At 40.2% G+C, this 26,674-nt stretch overlaps 2 protein-coding genes across 2 annotated transcripts; one reads left to right on the plus strand and one right to left on the minus strand.

Moving 5' to 3' along the window:
* Positions 1–1,017: 1,017 nt before the first annotated feature.
* On the minus strand, positions 1,018–11,604 carry LOC117302920. The gene is made up of 3 exons (XM_033786908.1): positions 9,514–11,604; positions 4,276–4,408; positions 1,018–3,014 (listed from the first exon to the last, which is right to left on the minus strand). The coding sequence occupies exons 1-3, from the start codon at positions 11,402–11,404 to the stop codon at positions 1,133–1,135; spliced, it is 3,906 nt and encodes a 1,301-aa protein (XP_033642799.1). The 5' UTR covers positions 11,405–11,604; the 3' UTR covers positions 1,018–1,132.
* Positions 11,605–13,013: 1,409 nt separating this feature from the next.
* LOC117307252 (synaptophysin-like) lies at positions 13,014–24,746 on the plus strand. Its single transcript, XM_033791940.1, has 6 exons — positions 13,014–13,295; positions 16,184–16,246; positions 18,725–18,840; positions 19,326–19,518; positions 20,419–20,616; positions 22,738–24,746. The coding sequence occupies exons 1-6, from the start codon at positions 13,233–13,235 to the stop codon at positions 22,870–22,872; spliced, it is 768 nt and encodes a 255-aa protein (XP_033647831.1). The 5' UTR covers positions 13,014–13,232; the 3' UTR covers positions 22,873–24,746.
* Positions 24,747–26,674: the final 1,928 nt, after the last annotated feature.

Genomic DNA, 26,674 nt, shown 5'->3' on the forward strand with positions numbered 1-26,674 from the left:
GTTTTATTTGATCGAGTGACAGCTTTAAAGTATGAAGCAGGAAAATACCGCGGGTTCTCTGCCCCTATATACCCAGCCCAATGCACCCTATTGAAAACAACTTGTCACTTTTTCTTACACACAAACACTGCAACCAAGTTTATCATCAGCTGCCCCATATAGCAATTCGGGGGGTAGTGCTCTACCGGCCAGGCTTCGGACTGATGAGATACCCAAGCCTACATCCGTATGTACTGTAAAAGGGGTAACCCTGTTTCAGACCTAAGAGAAGGTGGCAACGGTCTCTGGACAACACATAATTGTAGCCCATATTTTGAAGTGTCCTTCAGACCTTGTGTGTCTGGCGACTTGCATTAAAAAAACCTAATAATCTTGAGTAAAAATAGTTGTATTTATTTATGCTAATATTTTGTGTGATTATTGTATTATAATGTTTTAATAAGAATATAATTAGAGCGCCGACAACGAAAACACTGACAACGACAACGAAAACACTGACAACGACAACGACAACGACAACGACAACGACAACGACAACGACAACGACAACGACAACGACAACGACAACAATAACAACAAAAACAACAACATCAACAACAGCAACAACAGCAACAGCGGTATCAACATTAGCAAAAGCATATAGCAAGATCATCAGCAGCGGCGATCAGAACGTAGAGGGTGTCAACCAGTAGACAGCTCAAACTGAAACTCATTCGTTTAAAGGGAAGGTACACGTTTGGTAATTACTCAAAGAAATATTAACTTAAAAACTGACTCGGTAACGAGCATTGGAGAGCTGTTGATAGTATAAAACATTGTGGGAAACGACTCCCTCTGAAGTAACATAGTTTTTGAGAAAGAGGCAATTTCTTACTAAAATAATAAAAGACTTCTAGCTAGGAGTCTTTTATTTTTATCTAAAAACACACAAATTCGTCCAACAAGGGTAATTTTTCTTTCATCATTTTCTTGTAACTTCGATGACCGATTGAGCCCAAATTTTCACAGGCTTATTGCTTATGATGGGATACACCAAGTGAGAAGACTGGTCTTTGGCAATAACCACACGTGTACCTTCCCTTTAATATAAAATAGGCTGGCAAAAAAGCGGAACAAATTGAATTATTTCACGCTACAAAGTTTCCTCTTGCTCAGCCGGTTCTAATCTCAGGGCACGAAGAGAGTTTGTTAGTTGTTGCCAACATCTCTCCTCATCCTTCGTATCCCATTCTAGACATGTGATCTTATCTCGGAGTGCTCTCAAGGTAGCCGGTAAAACCTCGACAGGTAGAGCGTCCATCAGGACGAGCAGAAGACGCGTCTCACTGCCCGGTTCTAAACACGCACCATCACCAGACCTGGCGACCCCGCCTACGGACGAGATCATCTGAGAGCACGCCATGTTTAGCTCCAGTAAGCACTGCCCGTTGGTGATGAACTCTCCATCAAGGAGGATGATGACTCCCCGGGATTTCTCCAAAGCTCTGGTCACGTTCGTCAGCTCGTCAGCACCGACTACAAAGTCTCGGAAGGACACGCACAGACGGAAGTTATTGGGTTCTCCTTCGATGCGTGGGATCATATCGGCAACAAACCCATCCATACTGTCGTGGTGACAGATGAACGCATCGTAGTCGTATCTAGCCTCTTCAAGGTGCTGCTCAACGGCTTGGTTACAGTCAACGTTGAACCTGTCGTACCTTCTGAACAGCCCTACCCATTTTATTCGTAGTTTTCGGTGCATCAATACCGCCACTATGAGCAAAGCAATGCCTAGCACAATAACGGCTGAGGTAATGGAAACAGTCAGCCTCGTCACCGTGGAGTTTTGAGCAAAATCATTGGTAGTGTGATTCGTTGGGGCTGTTGTTCCTTGCATACTGCAGTTAGATTGCAGGTACCCGACGAGCCCCAGGTCCAGAAGGGATGTGTCTCGCAAATGTTCCGGCCTGCTACAACTGTACGTGAACGTTTCTGTTACGTCCAAAGTGTAATCATAGTCGTAGATAGGTAATCTTAATTGCGTTAAGTACAGGTCTGACTTGACGAGCCATTTGATAAACGGTAGTAAGTCACATGTACAGCTAAAAGGATTGTTGGCCATATTGAGTATCTGTAGGGAAGATGCTCCCCTTAGTGAATCCAACTCCCTACACGTCACATCCATAATGCTATTCCCGGTAAGGTTTAACGATCTCAGGTTCCGAATGTGAGACACGGACAAAGGAACCCTCTGCAAACCTGAGTGCGATATCTCCAGTTGGGTGAGGTTGGGAACTCTCTGGAAAGCGTTCGCCGAGACATTCACCACTGTTGACTTTGCCATAATGAAGCTAGTTAGAGAGGGTAGATCGTACAGTGTGTGGTCAAGAAGTTGAGGAGGGTCAAAGTCTGTGTTTTCGATGTAGATTTCCATTAGGGCGTGGAAGTATTGGAACTGCGGTGGTCGTATTGGGGTGCCGTTCCTCCATTTTCGCCTAATGCCGATGCGTTTCAAGGACGAGCTGTGTTCTAACAAACAGTCCATCGGTAAGCTGCTCATCTGAGTATCAATAAACTTTATGCTTTGCAGGGTCATGCCAGAAAATGCTTCTTTCTCGACCGAGATCAGGTGAACATTCTGAAAGGTTAGGTTGACACGGGGTTTTGCCGCCACCAGTAAAGGGAATATATTTCCTGGGATGACTATCGGAGCTTTCCACGAGGGAAACGTTTCTTTAATTTTGAACAGACGGTTGAACCCATCATAGTATTGGACGAAAGTCAATTTCCACGGTTCTGGAGGCACCTCGCTCACACTTTGAAAGTTTGAAAAGTTGAAAACTGTTTGTAAGGACATAGAACAGTACACGACAGTTATAGTATAGGTGCCGGTATGGGGTATGCATTCACATCCGCTGATAGTGGTGTTGCATATTGAGACAAGGCGAGCTGGTTCTATGATTACTAAAAGTAGGAAGCATGAGCACAGAAGCCGACTGTCAGAACTATGATGCGCCATATTGCCGTTGGTTCTACAGGCAAACATAAACAAAACGGTGCATTGCAATCAATAACTTTTTAAAAAGCCACAACTTTGCAACTGGACACTTTTGGTAATTACTCACAAATAATTGTTGGCAAAATGTCATAATTATAGTAAAGACTTCAGCTCAAGCCTTTTATTATGCATAAATTATTATGAAAGCGCACAAAGTAATACATCATCATTCTCTCGCAAATTTGATGACAAATTGAGCTTAAATTTCACAGGTTTAATACTTTATTCACACCAAATGAGAGTACTGGTCTGGGACAATTACCAAAGGTATCCAGTGCCTTTAAGCAAAACATGCGCTTACTTGTACGTCATATAAACGTCAAATATCATATAACTGTAAGTGTATAATACAGGAATTGCATGAAAACACATTCCACTTTATACTATAATATAGGTCGCATATAATCTATTCCATTAGCACTTCACATTTTGGACAAAATCACAAATTCGTAATGACTAAAGAGTATTCGGTAGTACGGGTTTCATTTTTTTCTTGCTCCTGTTGAAGGAGGTGTATACTGGTCTAGCTACAATCTAGGTCTATTACATCTTGCTATATGTGGCTGTTGACTAGCGAAAAAGCACTGGTTTTACTTCAAAATGTGTCACAACTTTTGACAACTTAAATAAGGGAATCAATGTGTGGTGAAGAGGTTTTCAACTAGTGGTTTAATCCCAACGAGGCCTGGTTCTTGATGATTTTACCGAGACTAAGTCGAGGTAAATTATAAAGAACCAGGTCTCGGCGGGTTTAAACCACTAGTTGAAAACCGATTCAACACAATTTGATTCCCATTCATAAATACGTTTTCGGTCAAAAACATCATCACTTTTTGGTCAAAAAGTAAAATAAATGCAAACATTATAATATTGTTAAATGATTTCTTTCAACACAACACCCCTCCCAGCTATGAAATGGTAAAGCCCTCCGCCGCCCTCGGGTAAACAACTCCTTTTAAGGGAATGCTGTGCGCGTCGCGCGTATCGCGTAATGTGGCACAACTGTTTCAGCCGTTGCTCTCGACCAATAGGAATGAAGAAACTGTCTTATAAGAACAGGTGCAAGGTCGCGTGTCACGCCCATGAATTAACACTTTTTACCGGTCATAAACAAAGGTTTATACACACCCACGTGACGCACTCTCCACCAATAGGAATAGCGAAACTGTCTGAGGTATTTATGTATACATATTTAAATTAACAGCTTCTGAAACAAAACATGATTGTGTACTCACAAGGGAAAGAACGGTGTTCTTCGCATGAGCTTTGGAAAGGCGTCACAAAAAAGACAAACCAGCAGGAGAACACCAAACTTGATAACTGGATGTTTTATTCCGCAGCAAATGAATGCGAAAATGCTGATGCACGTGTATCAAATTATTGTTCCTGTTTAGATCTTTATCGTTAGCACCAATAGTCATATGCTTGTTCTATTATATAAACAAATTGTGTCAGTGACCGTCCATTACGTTTAAAGGCAGTGGACACTATTGGTAATTACTCAAAACAATTATTAGCATAAAACCTCACTTGGTAACGAGTAATAGGGAGAGGTTGATAGTATAAAACACTGTGAGCAACGGCTCCCTCTGAAGTGACGTAGTTTTCAAGAAAGAAGTGATTTTTCACGAATTTGATTTCGAGACCTCAAGTTTAGAATTTGAGGTCTGGAATCAAGCATCTGAAAGTACACAACCTCGTGTGACAAGGGTGTTTTTTCTTTCATAGTTATATCTCGCAACTCCGACGACCAATCGAGCTCAAATTTTCACAGGTTTGTTGTATTAAGCATAAATAATGTTGAAATACACCAAATGAGAAGACTGGTTTTTGACAATTACCAATAGTGTCCATTGTCTTTAAAGGCACTTGACACTATTGGTTATTCAAATTAGTTGTATACAAACTTACTTGGTAACGAGCATTGAGAGCTGTTGATAGTATAAAACATTGTGAGAAACGGTTCCCTCTTAAGTAACGTAGTTTTTGAGAGAGAGGTAATTTCTCACTTAAATAATTGAATTTGATAAGAGGCCACAGCCGAGGTCTCGAATTCAAGGCATCCTTAAGCATACAACTTGTGCGACAAGGGTGTATTTCTTCCATTATTCTCTCGCAACTTTGTCGACCAATATTGAATCCAATTTTTTTCACAGGTTTGTTATTTTATGCTTATAATGTTGGGATACACCAAAGGTGTCAATAATTGCCTTTAAAAAAAAGATTACACGGAAAATTGTAATATTAAGCCTATCGGATCTAACACGTGCGGGGTTTAATAACCAGCATCATGGATTGTGTCTATGTCCATTAGACATATTAATTGCGGACAGCAACATAAACAGTGTCTCATTTAGAATAATTTTTGGAAGGTTTTACTATACAATAACATGAAGTTTGAAACCAGTAAAACTTTCAGATTGCAAATGTTTTTTTTTTTTTTTTCTTCTTGGTAGTTGCCAATCCTGGAAATTCTCTTTAACATCTGGATCAAAATGAAAACATCTCTATGTACGTTTAGTTTTCACTTTGAGTGGAAAGCAATAGTTAGAAAGTTCGCAAAGGTGAAGGGCGTTTGGCATCCATTATGTTTCCCTTTCTTTTCAAATGATGTTATTGACAACGTAAAACGGGAAACGGACTGCATGTTGAAAACCTTTATTGGGGAGGTTCAGGTGCATTTTACGCGAGCATATACGTGAACGTGAACGTCAGAAAGTTGTGTTGTTAAAAACTCACGTTTTTAGCATACTTGAAGTTATAATTTTTTACGCAAAGGAACGTTATACGTGCAGACGTCATAAGTTGGCATGAAATAATGCCCAAAGTGGTGACGTCACTTGGCAACACAAATATGAGAATGAAACGTGCTTTTATTATAACATTAACTTTTTTACCTGTTTCAGCCAACTCTTGAATATGCAACCAAAAGTAACGAAGATATGCTTGACTTCCGTATGTGTATAAAACTAAATACTGAACAACTTTCCTTTCAACCAGGCTGATAGATACAAATAATAACCCCATTACTCACAAACTAATGACAAAGACAACATTGAGGTTTCATTTTTGAAGAAAGCTTAAGATTATAATATTTGCTTTGAGCTGTTATGTAGTAATTCGTTTTTGCTCTATAATGGCAGAACGGTGTCAGAGGCCGCAAAATGATAAGGCCGGTTTTGTTTTTTTTGTTTTTAACGTGATGAAGGGAGATTTAATACATCACATTGAGTCAACACTCTAAAAAAGAAGCGTACAAGCTTACTTGCTGAGTAAATGTGCTGGGTACGAAAGTTGAGTACCTTCTTACGCAATGTTGGGCAACGAGGCGATTTGGCGGGCTAGTGCCCTCGAGAAGGTAACTTGTACCTTTTTAAAGTGCATAAAAAATTAGCCAGTGTAAGCAACTTATGTGTACCAATAAACATTTTCCTCGCCACAGGGTCAGATTTACCTTGCAACGTACTAAAAAATGCTCTTTTTGTGGTAAAATGTTGCACGTAATTGGGTAAACTGCTCCACGTGGAAACCATTTTACCCATAATGCAAAGTGCACATTACACACACATGGACGTATCGTACAAGTCGCATGGCACAAGTCATAATCAAAGATGTACGGAAGCGTATATAGGACATACCGGAAAAGACATCGGGCTCCACTATTTCGCCCGGGTGGATTACTATTTCGCCCGGGCGGATTATTATTTCGCCCGGGCGGATTACTATTTCGCCCGGGCGGATTACTATTCAGTGTGTAAAAGGAAAAGCGAAATCATACATGTAGCCCCGTGTAAACAGACCCGGAGATGAGAACATTATGACCACAACAAAATCCGTTTTAATGGAAGAAAACATTATGTGCATCTATGAATGTTTGTTTGTTTGTTTGTTTTGTTGTTGTTGTTTTTTTTTTTGGGGGGGGGGGGGGGGGCAGGCACAGTAAATAGTAAAACCGGGACGCACTCAACACGTTCAAAAGGCTAGAGGTTTATTATTTTATAATTATTCCTCATTACATGGAGAGAGATGTATTGGAATCCAAGCTTTAAAAAACCGTATGAGGCGTTAATATGTACTGTATAAAGTTCTTTTTAGGGAGGGGGCAAGGTAGAGGGGTATAGGGTTTGGATAAGATAGAAAGTGCGAGGAAGAGGGAGACCGACACTATCCATGCAGAAAGTACTAAGGCCAAAATAATTCTGGAGCGGGAAATTCGAAACCAAATCCGGCGACAAGGGGGGTGGTGGGAGGTGGTTGTTTGGAGAAGGAAAAGACAAGTAATCTTGTGGGCAGCTCGTCTGGTTGTATGTGCTAAGAAAAGTGATCATGTGACACATTGATAGATTTGCGAAAAGTCCCGATACGTAACCACTCTCAAAACGTCGTGGTTGTTAGCTCTAGTTTGTAAAGCCGCTTTTAGTCCAGGAGCTTATGGTGATCCGTAGAAAATAAATGATTAGAAGATGCCACCTAGCTAGTTACCTTCTTTAGGTCTTACAAAACAAGAAAATGCATGTTGGCAAAATTGAAAATCTGGCAGATGGCGGCCATCTTGGATTTCAAAATGGCCACCATTTAAGTTATATTTTTCCTTCATGTTTGGCTGTGAATGTCATAAAACGGTGATTTTTGTGACTAGAATTACATAAAAGGTACAACTGAATTGTTTCAGATGGCGGCCATCTTGGAATTAAAAATGGCCGCCTTTTTATGTATTTGTTTCCATAACTTTGGCAATGTTGTTGTAAAATCCTGTTTTGGGTGACTAAAGTAACATTCGCAATGACTATCAAGCTATACAAGCTAGCATTAATATAATTAATATATATATAAGACCAATAGAAACAATATTGCACCAATAAGTTAAATTGCGTCCATTTTGAAATCCAAGATGGCAAACATGGTTTTCTTGTTCCTGAGAGTCTTATTTAGGTATCTAGCCAGGTGGCATGTTCTAATCATTTATTTTCTACGGGACTTAATTTTTGGTCATAAGCTCCCCGACTATTTGTTGCAGCGTCGAGGCAAACCACTAATCAACTAGAGAACAAAGCAAACTCCCAGACATGACGTCAGCGGCATTGTCCTTTGACTTTCGCCGTCAACGGCAGATGTGTTTTAAGTTTTTCACAACCTTAGGTTGGGGCCTGATTTTTTAGTCGATAATTACAAAAAATTCAGAAGTGTACACATATCAAAATTACATAAAAATGGTGAACAAGTGCATTATTATCAAGTTAAAATACATTTTCGTTGGAATCATCTCATCTTTTTTCAAAAGCCTATACTGTACGGCGCCATGAGCAACGATTGTTGGACTAGCGCTTTATAAATTTAACAATTGATTGATTGATTGATAATCGGTGTGGTCTCTGGTAATAAACCATTCCCTGACAGTTTGATGTTGATTAGTGGTTTTCCAAATAGTCAAAGGAATGGTTAGAACAGATCTTATGTTTGTTATTTAAATGCGTTCACACGAAAGAAAGAGTGGGGGGGGGGGGGAGGCTGGAAGGGGTTAAAGAGAACTTTTATCAGGCGATGTTTGTTAAGGTAAAAGTGAAATCATACATGTAGCCCTGTGTAAACATGCGGCCTCGTAATCCGCCCGGGCGAATTAGTAATCCGCCCGGGCGAATTAGTAATCCGCCCGGGCGAAATAGTCATCCGCCCGGACGAAATAGTAATCCGCCAGGGCGAAATAGTGGAGCCCGATTTTTTTTCCGGTATGTCCTATATACGCTTCCGTAAAGATGGATGGGGTGGACGTAATTCTGATGTTGCAGGTCGTTGATGTCTGATGTTCATTTAACCACGGTTGTCAAGAGAGAATTTTGGCTTTATGGTAGTTATTCTGTTTGAGGAACAACAGTCTGTTGAAGGGAGAAATGCATCACTAGGAAAGACGCGGATAGTAGCTTCAACAATTTCGTCAATAACAAAAAATGAGTAAATTACGACGCAACCCCTGTTGCGTAGCGTTTTACCCTCCAAACGACCATGTTCCCTCTTGAACACCACAAAGAGTAACATTTTACGAAACATTGGGTATTTTTTTCTTAGAGTGAATGCACACGACATACCGATACAAAGGGTTTTCAAGACACACTTCCCCCAACCTAACAAAATCAAGACTGCATGACATACATTTTGTATTAATATTATCTTAACACTATTATAGCTTTAAGAGACCTACAATATAAAGTGTTCAGTTGATTCTGGTTAATGTTCTGGTAAACATTGTCAATATTATGCCATGTGAAACACATTGACGAAAAGCATATTGCTGTACCTAAAGAGGTGGGCAACTATTGGTCATCATTATGTGGCCAACGTCAATGCGACTGTTCTGACGTCTAGTACGGGCGGTTTGTCGTGACGGGCGCTATTGAGAGAGTTGAATGAGCGGGTCGACCGCGGTGCTAGCTGTGCGTGAAAGGTAAACGTGACGAACGCCTTGCCCGGAGACTAACGTCTAGCTAAAAGAGCGCGCTGTAGTTGCCCCCAACATCTATCCTCATCCTTCGTATCCCATTCTAGACATGTCATCTTATCTCGGAGTGCTCTCAAGGTAGCCGGTAAATCCTCGACAGGTAGAGCGTCCATCAAGACGAGCAAAAGACGCGTCTCACTGCCCGGCACTAAACTTGCGCCGTCACCAGGCCCGGTGACACTGTCTACAGACGCCACCATCTGAGAACATGCCATGTTTAGCTCCAGCAAGCACTGACCACTGGTAATAAACTCTCTATTCAATAGGACGATGGTAGCTCGACTGTTATTCATGGCGCTCGACACATTGTCCAGATTGTCGACACCAACCAGAAAGTCTCTAAAAGACACACACAATTGTAAATTGTGCGGTTCCTGCTCTAGTTTTGGTACCATCGTTAGTGCGACAAATTCGGCCATACTATCATGATGGCAGACGTACGCATCGTATATACGGTTAACTTCTATAAAGTTGACAGAGTTAGTTGAGTGTTGGCGGGAACCAGACTCGGTGCTATGGCGTCTGAAAAAAACAAAGCACCTTCTCTTCAGTTTCTTATGCAGTATCAAACTGCTTGCTATGACCGCTACACTTAAGACAGCCAACACTGTGACTATGGGAACAATAACGTGATACTGCGGCGGCCCGAAGTCACCCCCTGGACTTACGTCATCACCTTTCTTCGTGGTTTGGAGTAGGCCTACTGAATCTGGTGATGTCACTGATGACGTGGTACCCATAAGCAGCTTTTCCGTGACAACCTCGCTGCAGTTTGTCTCCAAGGCAGAAACCAAATCAGGCGATGTCAGCTCGATCTTGGAGAACTTCAAAGGATATTTGCAAAAGACGTTTCCTGGACCAATATCCAGAGATGCCTCCCTCAGCCACCGTATAAACGGCAGCATATCACACCTACAGTCGAAGGGGTTGCCTCTGAGTGAAAGCCCCCTCAAGTTAGTTAAACCTGTCAGAACTTCAAGGACTGCTTGATCGACAGTCTCTATCTTATTCCCTTGCACGTCAATCTTGGCCAGTTCTGGCAGCTTACTCAGTAGGTTGGCATCAAGGGACTTAATGTTGTTATCAGATAGGTCCAAGTACTTCAAGGTTTTTAATCCGCTCAGTGTAGATGGCATCACCATCAAGTTATTACCGGATAGATCGAGTGATTTCAAGCTTGGTAGATCCACGAGAAGTAAGGTTCTAATGGTGCTGCTATCAGACGCTGTGATTTCCAATTGACGCAGGGAAGGTAAATTGGTGAACATCAGTGATGTTGATGAAGCTACCCGCGTATATTCGATGGTGACTCTCTCCAGAACGTCAAGAGAGTGAACAGGGGGAAATGTTATTGCCGTGCCGTCGACCGATACAATATTATACACAGTAACACTCAGCAGGGAGTGACTGACATCTCGTAGAGCCTCCGAGGGGAACTCGTTCATTGCTGATCCAGAAAATGTTACGTGCTGTATCTCAAGTCCCCGGAGTGAACCTCTAATGAGTGGAGCGAAGTTGTCGATCAGATAAAACCCTAGGGAACTGGGCGATGAGGAGGAGCTGTTCGCGAAGGCCACAAATGCATCTGGTGGGACGACGAAAGGCTCCCTGGAATGCTGCGCATTATTATGAAGTTCGAGTCCGTAAGGCTCTGATGGAAATTCGGTCACGATACTGAACTGAGCGAAGTCGAAGTCAGGACTGCTGACGTCACATGAGACAGATAAATAAATCGGGCCAAAGAAGCTGTTCAAACAGTTGCAAGTCGGTGCATCACAGAGCTCCAATGACGTCACATTGGGAAAGATGAGGATGCCCCCCACCAGGGTAAAAAAATACAGAAGATGATGTTGGGTATCACCACAATACATGATGACTGACTTGACACGACCAAAATGACGGATACACTTTAGATTTTGTGGATTTCCCACGAGGCTCTATACACTGAGTCACTGGTGTTCAACTGCACTGGTTTTTAGTGATAATTTTGAGTATTTTGTGGGCATGATCACTGTGACATAGTCATTCACCCACTCAGTGGGCCCAAGTTGCCTGCTAGCTTGAGTCGGGCTCGATGTCTATTACACTGTAGTCACTGTGTATCTAAAACAATTCTTCTGGATGACACTGTTAACAGGTTTGACAGCATCATGAGTTGTATTCCCTGCCCCCTGGCTATGAAAAAAACCCATTATACCTCAGTGTGTCTGCAACCAACGCTTTTTCAGGTGAACATTTCCGGGGAAAAAAAACCAGTTTCAGTTCAGCTGAAACTGTTGTTATCTTTACCGAGGTCATAGAATACTCCATCGCAACCACTAGGAAACAGCACCTTCCACTTTCATTCAATCATTCATGATTGTGTTCTGTGTGAGTGCAATAGGTAGATGGAGGCATTCATTGCCAAGAATTCCTTTGAAATGTGATCTAATTAGTTTGTTTCTTTTTTCTTTTCTTATGATGTGGAAAGTTTTGTTTTTTGTAATGATGTGGAAAGTAAAAGTCAATTTTTAATGAATTGAAATTGAAAAGACTGGGATGGAAAGAAAATTGATTAGACTTACTCGATTGGGTGATTTCTAAATTGTGTGCCTGTTTTTTTAATATGCTTTCTTTTTAAAGGCAGTGGATACTATTGGTATTTACTCAATATAATTATTGGCATAAAACCTTTCTTGGTGACGAGTAATGGGGAGAGGTTGATGGTATAAAGCATTGTGAGAAACGGCTCCCTCTAAAGTGCAATAGTTTTCGAGAAAGAAGTAATTTTCCACGAATTTGATTTCGAGACCTCAGATTTAGAACTTGAGGTCTCGAAATCAACCATCTAAACGCACACAATTAGTGTGACAATAATTATTTTTCTTTCATTATTATCTCGCAACTTCGATGACCGATTGAGCTCAAATTTTCACAGGTTTGTTATTTTATGCATTGTTGAGATACACCAACTGTGAAGGCTAGTCTTTGACACTTTCCAATAGTGTTCACTGCCTTTAAACATTATTTCGGTTGTTGAGTACTCAAGATTCTCAGAAACGCGAAATTATTCACTATGAACTCCTTGGAGAGAAGACAATGAAAGAAGTTTCAGTTATGAAAACACCCGCACAGTAGTGTGCTACAAACCACAAATCCAGATTATTTAGTTGAGGGCGCTCTTTCAAGTAAACCCTCTTCTAAAAGCGTTTTCGAAACGCACTGATTTGCCGTCGGTCGTTTTTTTTTGCGAGAGGGGTGGGGGTGGGGGCGGGGCGGCGGCAACCTATCCCTAAATTGGTACCCCATGTCACTTTTTCATTTTGTGCTACTCAGTAGCTAGAATCTGTTAGAGGATAATAGGGACCAGTCTATCATACTACCATAACAATCTATAGCAACTAAGGTGAAGTTTGATTGGTTGAATGATAGAAGTATCCACTTGTTTACCCAATCAGCTTCACCAATGTATAATTGAAACTGTGCTCCCATATTAATATTGCATCCAAGTTTGGTCGATGAGCACGACGTACCTTGGTGTTGACGGTTGATGACAGCTAGCTTGTTATTTGATTCTTAAGAAATTCGTCGTGTGTAGAGAGAGGAATTTAGCAGTAATAGGTACTTCTAGTGCTGCAAGTGGTGGGATAAAGTCTACCTTCGTTTTCGGTTGTGGACCAAAAAGAGAATTCATTCACAGGACAGGCGTCGTCAAAAATCATGGAGGAGCAACCACAACCAGGATCTTCAGCGGGAACGACAGGGGCTGCTGACCCGAAACAGGTACACTCACTACTCAGTCAGAAGTACAGCAGGGAATACCACACCACATCAATAATTCATACAAAATTATAACTAACTAAGGGCGTAAGGAATATGGTGTATAGGTATAGTATACACTACACTAGACTACAGTACTAATGTAATACTATTATACTTTTTTTTTTTATAGTAATGCAGTATTTTAAATAATAATAACTATCTGAAAGAATAGCCTTCCCCCCTGGCCCTGGGGGATAACTTTCCGTATGGCGCCACCACTTTTTCACTCATTTTTACAAAAAGGGATATCTCATTGAGGTAAATTAGATACTATATTATTTCATATCTAGTGAAAAAGTGGTGGCGCCATACGGAAACTTTTCCGCCCTGGCTGGGAGTAGAAATGATAAATAGAAAATAAATAAAACACATTTACTTACTTACACTACTCAGCATGCTCAGCCCCTCAGAATATTTTTTATAACAAATAGCTCTAAAAAACAAAAATGTGGGTCAGGCCTCCGGAGCCTCAGGGGTAGTGGGTAAGCTTTGGCGATATCACGGTATTATCGAATATCGTGATATTAATTTGGAAACGATTTCGATATCGGATGGATTTGGTTTTAATCGAAATATCGATATATCGCGATATATCACGATAATCGCGATATCGATTAAATATCGCGATGTATTTGCTAGCTTAGACATCTTGCACCCCATGGGTTTGAAGTAAAACCAGAAGAACACCTCTCTTATGCTATGACTGTCTCTTCTACAACTTTTACTTGGAGTTTGAAGACTGATGATGTCAAATTTAATTAATCCCGAATATATCAAATATCGCGATATATTGTCGGCGATATGTCGTGAATAAAATAAATCGATATCGCCCAAGCTTAGTAGTGGGTGGGGTCGTGTGGTGCGGTGGTGGGTTTGTTATGATTTCCCAGACAATTTTGGTTTTGTTATTATAGTTTACAGTGAGTAACAGTACATAAGGTTTATCGCGATTCAGAAACGCAATGCATTGTGGGAAGGAATATGGGGCGGTTTCTATGCAGTTTCTCTGACTCTCGCACCCAACGCCTATACCTTTGTGTGGGTTCAACAGCGCCCTCTCTTGATAATTTGCTATCCGCGATAAACCTTATTGGATAACTTTCCGTATCATGGCGCCACCACTTTATCACTCATTTTTACAAAAAGGGATATCTCATTGAGGTACATTAGATACTATATTATTTCATATTGAATGAAAAAGTGGTGGCGCCATACGAAAACTTTTCCACCTTATTAACCGCCCATAAAAAATGTGCATAAAAATAGGACCAATCCACTTCTTCGTATCCTTGGACCCATTGCCGCACCAACAATATCATTTTTTTTAAAACATCCCAAACGCAATTTTCTTTGTGGCCAGTAAAAAAATGAAGTTTCCAACCATGAATCATGACATGATCATGAAACCTATGATCAAAATGCTACTGTCATGACTGTAGGCCTACTCAACTGTTTGTAAATGGCCCTACTGCTCTAGAAATTGATCAAAAAACATCACCTGTTTTAAAATTAGGGAAAAATCAAATGATTTTTGAGAGTTAACTTTTCAAAATATCTCAATGATCTTGACAACTTGCTTGTTGACAACTTGCTCGTTGAGAATTTGTATAGACGATGTGACCTCTGAGTTCCCTGACGTCACTCGAAAACCATAACATGATTCGCACGCATATCGCCGGGCAAAACCTTTGTGTTTTGGCAGCCAGCTAGAAAGTGTATGCAATCTTACCATGACTACGCGTATTTTTGCCTGGCGAAACATGACATACATGTATACAGTGTTTTGTCAACAGAGGGCGGTTTGAATGTAAACATAGGTCACATTAGTGCCGAAGAGTGAAATTTTGTTATTCGGATACCGCTGGCCAACTATCCGAAATTAACCGGATATTCGAATAGTTTTTTTGCCGCTAGAGGGCGCTGTTCGTTTGTGAATGAGATCTTATGGGCGGATTGATATTAGTTTTAGACAGTGTCACTCGGTTCATTCATAAAAATGACCGGATCTAATTTAAAGATGGCGATTTGCTTTTTCTTTTGATCGTGATTGACTCTACGTGAAGGAAAACCTTTGTAAACTTGAACAAATTACGTCAGAAATGTCATTGTTTTAACTCTTCACGGAGGTGAGCATAGTTAAATACTTAATTTATGCTGTTTTATGTTGTCTCAATAGAAGGATTCAGACAAAACATTCATATCAGTTGTCGCCCGACGTCCGCGGATATTCGGTTGTTATTACAGAATTATCCGGTTTGTAAATAGGTATTCGCGCCCTATGCGGATATCCTGTTAAGAAAAAAAGGCATTCGCGGTTACGGATAGGAAAACCTATTCGCCATTAACCGGATATTTGAATAATTCGCCCAGGCCTAGGTCACATCGTCTATACATTCTCATGAATGCCTTTCAACACCTTCTTTTTAGCGGTAACAACATTTGGGTATAATAACCAGGTTTTGTCGGGTTCCCTCAACAACTACACAATTATTTTTCTACAATTGAATAAATTGGTAATACTGTACTGAACTGGTTCATTTACTATTGATTTGTAGTAAGTGTGTGTGTATTGAACAAATTCACCTGACGTCATCATCAGAATAATCTTGGATACTATTTTGGTGGTTAATAATCACTGTGGGTTCTTCAGTGAAGTGCACCTCCTACTGACCACCAAAATGGTGAGCGTGGCAGAGTCGCCGCGTGTGATGGGTCAAAATTCTTTTGTAATCGCGACTCCATAATAGAGAATTACATAATTTGATATTTGTAGTTTTAAAACTAGGGAAGTGTGGATACTATTTAATGTGTAAATATATTTTTATTTGGTTTTACTTTTTGGTGGTTAGGAGGAACCGTACCGTCTACGAGTGTTGATGGAGCCTAAAGGATTCATTCGCATCATTGAATTTGTAAGTTGATTTTGCATATTAAACAAGGCCCCAAACCAAATAAACATTAATACCCCACCATGCAATGCCTCAAATTCCATTTATGTGTTAATGGGAGACTTTTGGGACGAGAACTAAGAAAAAGCACTGTCCAATAGTCTTCCACTTAATAGAATGGCAAATTTTCCCCCTGTTTTTAAACAATAGTATCACTACCATCACAATCCTCCACATCTGCCTGTATAGTAAACTTGGGTGTAATTCCATGTTAATAAGAGTATGTTAATCTGGCGGTCGCAGGTTCATTTCAGTTATCGTCAAAATAAAAATTCCGAAATTTTATTTAGAAACCTATTTTTGTACATACTGTCAAATGTTTTCCGCATTGAATTAGGGTTGCCAACAACAACATGCTAATTTAGACTGGCAAGGGTTTGGGTTTTCACAAAAAATCAAACAATAAGAATCTCTTAATAAAGATTTTGTATTCATAGAACATTTGAAATTGTTCCCAGACATCTGTTTCCTGTTACTGTACCACACCCAAAAATAATACTCATATTGGGTTGCACAAGGTCAGATCCCTGGCTACAGGGGTAGAGACACTGGACACTACTGGTAAATGTCAAAGATGGGTCTTCTCACTTGGTGTATATCTCAACATATGCACAACATAACAAACAATTGGTCAATTGGTCAATTGGTCGTTGAGGTTGCGAGATAATAATTAAAGAAAAACACCCTTGTCACACGACAAGACCTAAAAATCTAATTCTGATGTCTCAAAATCAGATTCGTGGAAAATTACTTCTTTCTCAAAATCATGTTACTTCAGAGGGAGCCGTTTCTCACAATGTTTTATACCATCAACAGCTCCCCATTACTCAAAACCAATAAGGTTTTATGCTAATAATTAAACTGCGCCAATAAAGTATCTAAACACTTACAAATGGTCAGATTTATCGGAACCTGAAATAGTGTACAAAAATTTAATTGTTCGTTTCTATTCACCGTTAATTTCTGCACGTTTTGACACATCTTGTGTTGCGCTACGATGTTGTTTGGTGGATTTATGGACACTTGAGTGGCTTAAGGTCGAATTTCAAAAGTTGCAAAAGCCCCTATTCACCCCAATTCCAAAAGGGAACTCACATAAGCATCACACTCAGACAAAATCAAGACAAAAGACACGAACTCGTTTCGTTTACATGACCATGAAATTAATTGCCGTATCTTTAACTCTAAAACTGCTGTTATCCTGTCCTCCATTCTTGGTGTGTCCTCCATCATTGTCCTGAACGGCAAGGAGTCGTCTTCTCATACTCTCAATGAGACCTCTGATCTGTCCCTGGTCAATCCCCTGCCATTTCCTGATCAGGATGCGTCGCAAACCCCTCGAGAGTGGTGTCAGGCTTTATGGCTTTGTTCACTTTCTTCTTCTGCTGCAAAAGTCACCCTCGGACGGCCACTCCTTGGCAGGTCGTCCACATTTCTCTGAGCTTGGTAGCGATTCCACCATTTACTGACCGTCGCTGGTGACGTTTTCACCTGATGAGCTGCAGCTCGCATCGACGTACCGGCTTCTATCAAACCAACGGTCCATCCTCTTTCCTGTTTGGTCGTTTGAGCCATCTTTCCTGTTATCTTGAAACACCTTTCCTTGCTTACCATTGTTGTATGCCTCCCATCTTTGACCCCTTTGCTTGGTTACTGACAATTATTGCTGATGTTCATCGCAACCGATTTATCCAAAACGCGACAAAAAAAAAATCATTCATAAAAGGCGGGCAAAAGAAACGCCGATCTTACTCGTCACAATACAACGATTTAGCTCGAATAGGGGCTTTTGCAACTTTTGAAATTCGACCTTAAGCCACTCAAGTGCCCGTAAATCTACCAAACAACATCGTAGCGCAACACAAGATGTGTCAAAATGTGCAGAAATTAACGGTGACTCGAAATGAATAATTATTTTTTGGCATACTGTTTCAGGTTTCGATATATCTGACCATTTGTAAGTGTTTAGATACTTTATTGGCGCAGTTTATTTTGAGTAATTACCAATAGTGTCAACTGCCTTTAAGGTATTTTTTTATTGCTTCTGCGGTGGGTTAAGACTGCTCCTCTAAAAGTCTTTTTGTCCGTGATGGATATGATGTCTGGTGGTACTGTGTTTCACTCTTTATATCTGATCTGGGTATAAACAAATATATATCCCTGTGAGTGTAAGTTAAAATTTTTTAACAGTGCTCTCACGCTCTCAAAGGTACGGTCGATTGCAAAAGTTGCATGAAATTACTGTGGGGGAAATAATTTTGAACTTTTTTCCCCACACATTTCAACAGGTTCTAACTGTTTTGGGCGTGAGCAAATATATAAGTAAAGTAAAAAAAAAAAAAAATGAAAAAAAAATTAAGAGTGCTCTCATGCGTTCAAAAGTATGGCGGATTGCAAAAAGCTTCAATAATTTTGAACTTTTTTCCCCTCACATTTTAACAGGTTCTAGCTGTGCTCATGTTTGCAACAACTGCAGGATACAACGGCATATATTCCTACAATGTCACTTGCACAGGCTACCTGCACCAAATGAAATATATGTTTGGTTACCCATTTGAGTAAGTAGTAACAATATTTGTACAAATAATTGTTATCACTTAGAGGCACTGTACACTATTGCTGATTTACTCAAAATGATTGATAGTACAAAAAAATACTTGGTTAACGAGCTGGGAGTTGTTGATAGTCTAAAACCCTCTTAAACATAGTTTTTTTTAAAAGAGGTAATTTCACACTCAATACCTGAACAACTCAATACCTGAACCAATTCTACCGGCGGTTTGATAACAATAGCCCTCTCCATGACCTAGCTAAAGATCACCTTTGTGCTACGTTTGCTTCAAACATCAATGATAACAATAGAACTCTGCTGACAACTGCCCAAGTTGAAAAGTCTCTCAAAAATATCAAATCCAATAAGGCTGCAGGACCAGACGGGATCCCTGGAAGGATTCTGAAAACCTGCTACAAAGAACTGGTAATAAGTATACATCAAAAGTAATCGGTCTGTTATATCTTTGATTTTGATTGTCAAACACTGCAGCTTCAAGTCATTCCCGATATTCTGTGAGCCCAACACCTCTGTCACTGAGATACCCATACCAGCCTACGTAGGAGGGAAAGCTTCTTTCTTTGTCGCTATCGGCGTCTTGGCTATGATCTACTGCATCCTATCCCTCGTCTGGTATGTGTTTCTGGAGGTCAGGTACTTGACCTTTGACCTTGTACCCGCTGCTGTAAGTACATTTCCCCAATTTTTAATCACTTCTTACAAACAAAATATTACAACCTATCGGTCAAGCCAATTGTTCTACAAAGTTGGAACTAGTGAGGGCAAGTGTTTATATTGTTTTAAATAAATAAAAAGTAAGAAGGTCTAGAATTGAGAACTCCACAGAGCATGATTTCCAGCACATTTTGTATTAACTGGCATTCATAACTACCGCAGACAGTTTCGCTATTTCTTTTGGTGGAGGGCACGTCAAGTGTGGGTGTAATGGTTGATAATGACCAGCTGGAGCTCTGTTTATAACCGGTTGTTTTCAAATACTACGGACTAGTCTTGGTGCAAGACGTTTCTTGTTACGGGCGATGCGGGTGCTGTCGGTGAGTTGGCCGCGCTGTGTGTGTTCAAGAACTCGTCGCTACCATTTTATTCCCTTATTATGAGTCCAACTCTTTAGTGATGTATATTACTCTCTTGTATTATGAAGAAAATAACGGACATTAAGCCAAAATGTCTAGTAATAATTTGAAGAGCTGTGTAGTTGTTTTCGTGGTCTGTATCTCCCTATTATGGAATTTGTTTTTCTATTAGTACATGTTGAAGATGAACATGTTGAACATAATTCTAAATGTCTCCCTGATTGTTCCACAAAGTACAAAGTGTCCCGATTCCAAGGTGCATATATTGGCAGCTCTGCATGGTAAAACAGTGTACAATTTCCCTTGACAGCAGAGTGATTATATGCTATGCCAATGTCTTTCTTAATACTCAAAAATCAACTCAATATTAGCGTTCAGTGTGCACAAAACTGTCCAGTCTAATTATCTATACAAAACTGCTGGACGAAATCATACCCTGTAAAATAATAGGGTCACAACAACTTAATCCATACTTCTCTTGAACTTAACAGGACTTTGTGACAACAGTGGTGTTCAGCGTATTCTTCTTCTTATCAGCATGCATTTGGGCATCAGGTGTCAGCACAGTGAAGTACTGGACCACCTTTGATAATGTGAAGAAGGAGCTCCTGACTATACCCTGCAATACTGCGGGCAACACCTGTGAACAGCAATCCTTCCCTAACTACGCATCTATCAATATCTCTGTTGTAAGTATTAAGGCTGTATCGAATAGGGCGTTACCGTTCAAATATTTGCCCACAACCATGGCGTATGTGAGGCTGTGTGTGTACGAGTAGGACAACAGGGTTCAGGAAAGGTCCAAAGTTGGAAAACATGCACAAAACCAGTGGGAGCTGTTGCCAAAAAGGAGTATCAACACAAGAGGGACAGTAGGAGGTCCGCGGTGGCAAGCAATACAAGCTTGTTAGTGTTCATGCGTGTGCTATAGAAATCAAAACCTCGACCGCTGCATGGCGCGTGCTTCATTGATGTATGCGTTCAGACGCGCATATGGCCTGCACTACAATATGGCCGCTCTCATAGCAATAAAGGGGTTATTCGATTTGATCTATTAAGGCCGTATCCGAACAGGCGTCTACAGCAAGGGTCATTCTCATAGCATTAAAGGGGTAATTCAATTTGATCTATTAAGGCCGTATCCGTACAGGCGTCTACAGCAAGGGTCATTCTCATAGCATTAAAGGGGTTATTCGATTTGATCTATTAAGGCCGTATCCGAACAGGCGTCTACAGCAAGGGTCATTCTCATAGCATTAAAGGGGTTAGTCGATTTGATCTATTAAGGCCGTATCCGAATAGGTGTCTACAGCAAGGGTTTAACCTTTACACCCTTGTGTTAAAATAATAATAATATCAAAGTCTTATATAGACAATGTGACCTGTGATATCACATGTTTACAAAAGAGCCACAGAGCCTGGACTTTCTGCAGGCGCGATTTGTACACAGCCTAATAGAGTAAAACATAAAATCTTATTTTTATGAAGATTTCACTGTCTCATTCCTATCACCTTTTGATATGATGAAACTTGTCCAGCTTTTACTTTTATAATTCTTGGATTTATGTGGAAATTATGACACAAAATGTCAACTTTCCCATAGTACCTGTGTAGTATCTTGCCTGGCAGAATTCACAAAGAATGCACAAGTCACACTTATGGTAAACAAAGTTCACATGGTCTATAGCGCACGTATGTACCAAACAAGGTATTCAAGGCGCTGAGTATATACAAACTTTCAGAAAGATAGGTTATTGCAGTGATGGATTCTGAGACCCAATTATGTAGCACTTTAAGGGTTTACAAGGTGCTACGGCGCATGAAGCAGCCCCAACCAGGAACACCGGGTCGCACCCCTTCTCTTTTCGACAAGTGCACTGGGTTCTTTTACATGCGTTACACAACACATGGGACCAACGGCTTTACGTCCCATCCGAAGGACAAAGCAATGGTAAAATGTCTTGCTTAAGGACACAAGTGTCACTGTGTACTAATTTCTTTCCCTTGTGTCTGAATCAAGTGACTCTGGCTGCGACTATGGCTGCTGGCTGCAGCAATAGATGCTGGCTGCGGCTAGAACCATTGGCTGCATCAGCAGTTGTTCCGGCTGTAGCCATTGCCAAAGCCTTCAATTTAGACACAACCTTAGACAGCTGTAAATTTGAACACAATCAAATCTTTACATTAATTGGTTTTGTTCATCTGTTTATTATTGGAGTCAAGTTACAGACAGGTTTAAATATGATCAGATCCATACATTCATGAGACAAAAGACCGATCCGGTATGCTATGGGTTGTGCGTGCAGACATGTCTTGGCTCTGCCCACCGCCACACATAAAAAGACATGGAGTAGCAATCCAAATGGCCGCAACTTGTGCACTTTTTGTTACGGGATGTTAATGTGACAGGTTGCGTGTACACTACTGTAATTGGTAAATGCATTTAGGGTTGGAGTTTATTGAGTTGTGTACAAATTGATCGGCTCTTTTTTGAGTGAACCTGTTAATCATCAAGTCATTATTAAAAGGGGCGGGCTGTCGTCATGGAAAGTACCTGTGACTGAACATGGATTTATAAACTCTAGCCCAGTTATTGCATTCGCACTAACCCAGTTACTGCATGGGCGCGTGCTGGTTGTCACTTCACAAAGGGTGCCGTCATTATTATGTTGTGATGTGACTGGCAGGACGCGCATAGGGTTTGAACTTGCAATTCCATGCACAGCCACAGGCCTGCTGTGATCATGACGACAGGCCTCTTGAACTCAATATTACCATTTAACTCAAAATTTGAACTTCTTCCCTACCAGGTCTTTGGGTTTCTCAACTGCGTGGTGTGGGCTGGCAATGGATGGTTCGTCTTCAAGGAAACTATGTGGTTCAAGAACAGACAAGCACAGAACCAGCAAACGACTGCTCAGGATAAACCTGTTAACACCGTCTAGTGTTTCAGTCCCTTTAAAGCCAGCCTCCCCTTGGTAAAATGCCAACCTCCTTGTAAAAGTTTGTGAATTGAAACGCTTTGGGTTTCTTTTGCTCAAATTATTAAACTTTTGTAATGTGAGTTATTTGAACTGCTGGGTGGCAGAAGACTTACAATGGATATGTACAAAGTTATTGTGTTTTACCCATAAATGCTTTAATAAGGGAATCAATGTGTGGTGAAGAGGTTTTCAACTAGTGGTTTAATCCCAAGGAGGCCTGGTTCTTGATAATTTTACCGAGCGTTCCAAATTCTCCCTTAGAGAAATGACAAAGTTTGTTTGAGAGTATGATTAGAAGTTTTCATAATGATATCTACTGCCACGCCACCTTGCGTTTCAAATTTCTCTGTTTAGAGAAATGAGAAAGTCGTGGCTTGTTCTACAGTATGAAGAGAACTTGTCTCTGAAATGTGAAGTAAGACGAAGGCATCATGTGTCGCTTCCCAAAAATTTACCGAGTTTAGCTTTTACACAGATTTTGATGTAGTGAACCTCAAGTTGACCTCCTGCATACACTGCCATACATTCAACAATGGAAAAGGCATTTGTAATTGTGTTTGAATGTTATGTCTGTATGTTCAAAACACAGCTTTGACCAAAAGATGTACATTGGTGAGGTAAGGAGTTCGGGGTGGAGGTTTATGAGCAAGTTAGTAAAAATGATCGACGGAATCTATCATATGTATATAAGACATCTGCAGTGTTGTGCAACTAGATATCTTTGTATGAATATATAGGGTTGGTGTCTATCCTTTGTTGAGCCAAAAGAACTTGAGTTTGCTTTTGAATCTTGTTTTGCCAACGTCAAAGATGCTTCAAGAGTCAATTCAATTCAAATCTGTATTTCTTTGCTCTTATATTATTTGCATATAAATAAACAGGTGATAAATTTTTATTTACTCTTTTGCAAGTTAATTAGTTGTTTATTTTTCGATACTTTCCAGGACTTGTGGGGAAAATCCACCGGGGTTCTTGGGTAGGATTTGAACCTGTAACGGTATATGCTGGACGTAACCCTGGTGTATTTACTAACGGTTAAGGCATCTGCATTTAATAAAGCATAACTGGTAAAGCCACCAAGCATTCCCTGTGACAACAAGGCAGTCTGAAAGATACATGTAGAGAAATTATCTGGTATCACACTTCCCATGATGTAGGTCTCAAACCTAATGCAAAGGTGTTATCCCCCCCCCCCCCCACCAACCACCATCTCAGTCAGGTACAATTATGACAAACTAATGAAAATGCCAAGCTAAGGCTGTATACGAAAAGGTGGCTTCAGCTACAGCTAGATCGTGCGTGTCTGCCAATTCTTCAACACTGGCAGATGCGCTGATCTAGCTGTAGCTGTAACCAAAGTTGCTGTTCTGGTACGCAGCCTAAGACTGCAAAGCGCACAGGATGGGTCAATCCGCAATCACCTTGCGATATCTACTCAAGGGCATCCTGAGCTTCTGTGACATCATGTGCATGATGTTCACTTGAAAGTTGATTTAGATTTTAAAGCACTATTTAGCTATTAGAGCACTATTTTTTAGCTATTAAAGCACTATAGGCCTATAGCGAGTGCGTTCTACCTCTGATGAAAGAATATAATTATTTATATATCTTCATATTTATTTTGCCGGATTTAGTCTGCTTCTATAAATAGTAATGTTACATGACCTTTCAGTCAGTGCTCAAGTTATTGTAAGGGTTATTCATTCACTTTTCACTGAGGCCTCCGACCTATAGATGTGTTTCCACTGTATACACAATACATCAGGCCTGTATGCTTCGTTATTGAAAGGGCAAGGGCACCAAAACAATTTCTCCTTGGTGAAGGGCACCACCCTATAGAGGAAACTGTAAATTTGTACTGGAGCACTTCAAGGGCACCAAGGCAATGACCAGGGGGCATGGAGGCAATTGCCTCCATTGCCTTTGTTAAGTATCAGCTGTCGATTTCACAAAACTCTTCCTAACTTAGGATTAATCTTAGTACTTAGGACGAGTTCCAACCCTGCACTGTAGCATGCAGACCTTAAGATTAATCCTAAGTTAAGACGAGTTACTCGTCCTAACTCGAGATAAGACGAGTCCTAACTCTTTGTGAAATCGTCGGCTGGCCTGATACAGTTGAGTAACAAGTGTAGGAAGATCACAGTGGTCCTGCAGTAGTAGTAGCCACAGTTCGCAGATTTAGTTGCAGCCTAGAAAATGTAAAACTATGTCATGCTAATAGTTGCCATGCAGATTTTATAATTGCTTTTAAAGAATATAACATATTTTTTTTTAAATAAAAATTCTGTATAATCCTAGTCATGACATCAAATTTTTTGAAATATTTTTGTTAGCAGATAATTTGAACGGTTGGTGTATTTTGCATATGTGTGTGCAGTACATGACAGTTTACTTGTATATGACTTGTTGTATAACTAGTGAATGAAGTGATTGTGAACACTGGCCTGTAGGTTGGTGAAGGTATTGGGGAAAACTGTTACTTGACTGTTGTGCTTGGAACATTTGCTGTGATGCTATCCAGGGCCCAATTTCATGGCTCTGCTTACCGCCGAATTCTGCGCTTACGATCACGATTTCCCGCTTACGTGCAAGCGCCAAATTTCTTCGCTAGCCTTTTAAGCGTAGAATACCTGGCAATGTGAATTACGCACGCGCAGAAGCCAAAATTCGCCGCTAGCCCGTGAAATACGCTTGCTGTGAGCACAGAATTACCTGCTTCTGTAAGCGCCCGTTCTATGATTACGGTAAGCAGAGCCATGAAAATGGGCCCTGATGTTGATAAATATTGTGTGTGCTGTCAGTATCTACAGTTATGTGTAAGGTCTTACAAATATATTTTCCAACTGTTTTTAATTTTAAGGTAATTGTACATGGGAAAGCAAAAACAAATACAAAGGTTTTCAAGATTTGTGCACTAATGACAGATGCAGTTTATTTTGCATCGCATAGAAGCTTCTTTCCACGTACATATGTATTGTAAACAAGTTTCTTGCACCCTCTAACTATGAAAATGAACTATAAAACAGGTTCCCAACAAAGTGTTTTATTTTTGTTATATGCACACAATTGTTAAGAATTAATGTTTGCTTCAAAAGCAGTTCTTTGTGGTTTAGGGTTTAAATTGAAACTCGTAATGTATCTAATTTGAACCTGCCCATAGAAATGAATAACATAAACAATGTTGGTTACAATTGGTGCTGAATTGAAAAAACATGTATGTGTTTTTCTCTGATAAAAATCATTAAAATAAAATAATAATAACCACATTCCTGTGCAAAAAAGGATTGCTATTGTATATTGACTAATATTTTGTACCCCCCCCCTCCCTCACAGATATGCAATTGCATCAATATAAGAAACTGGAAATCTTAGAATGTGTTTTCCTGTCTTTTATGTCAAATTCATCATCTATTTAAAGAACATGTATATTCACAGCACTGTTTAGTCCTGTATTATGCATGAACAGTTTGAGTTTCTATAATTTTTGTTCTCTGCTTTTAGTTGGTTTAAATAATAATGAAATTATTTACTATTAATTATCACTATTCAAGCAATATTGCCATCTTTTTGTATACATTTTACTATGTGATGGTGTATTAAATATTGGCTGTATATGTGTCTGGAACATTTGGTCATGAGAATCCTTTATTTACTGGATACCAATGCCGGATATGGGTTAGGGTATCCCCCAATCTACATACTTGTACAAAAGTACACCCCCACAAACAAATGATATTTTGAAGTGCTTTGCAATAAAGCA

Source organism: Asterias rubens, chromosome 2, assembly GCF_902459465.1.
Source record: "Asterias rubens chromosome 2, eAstRub1.3, whole genome shotgun sequence".
Lineage (NCBI taxonomy): Eukaryota > Metazoa > Echinodermata > Asteroidea > Forcipulatida > Asteriidae > Asterias > Asterias rubens.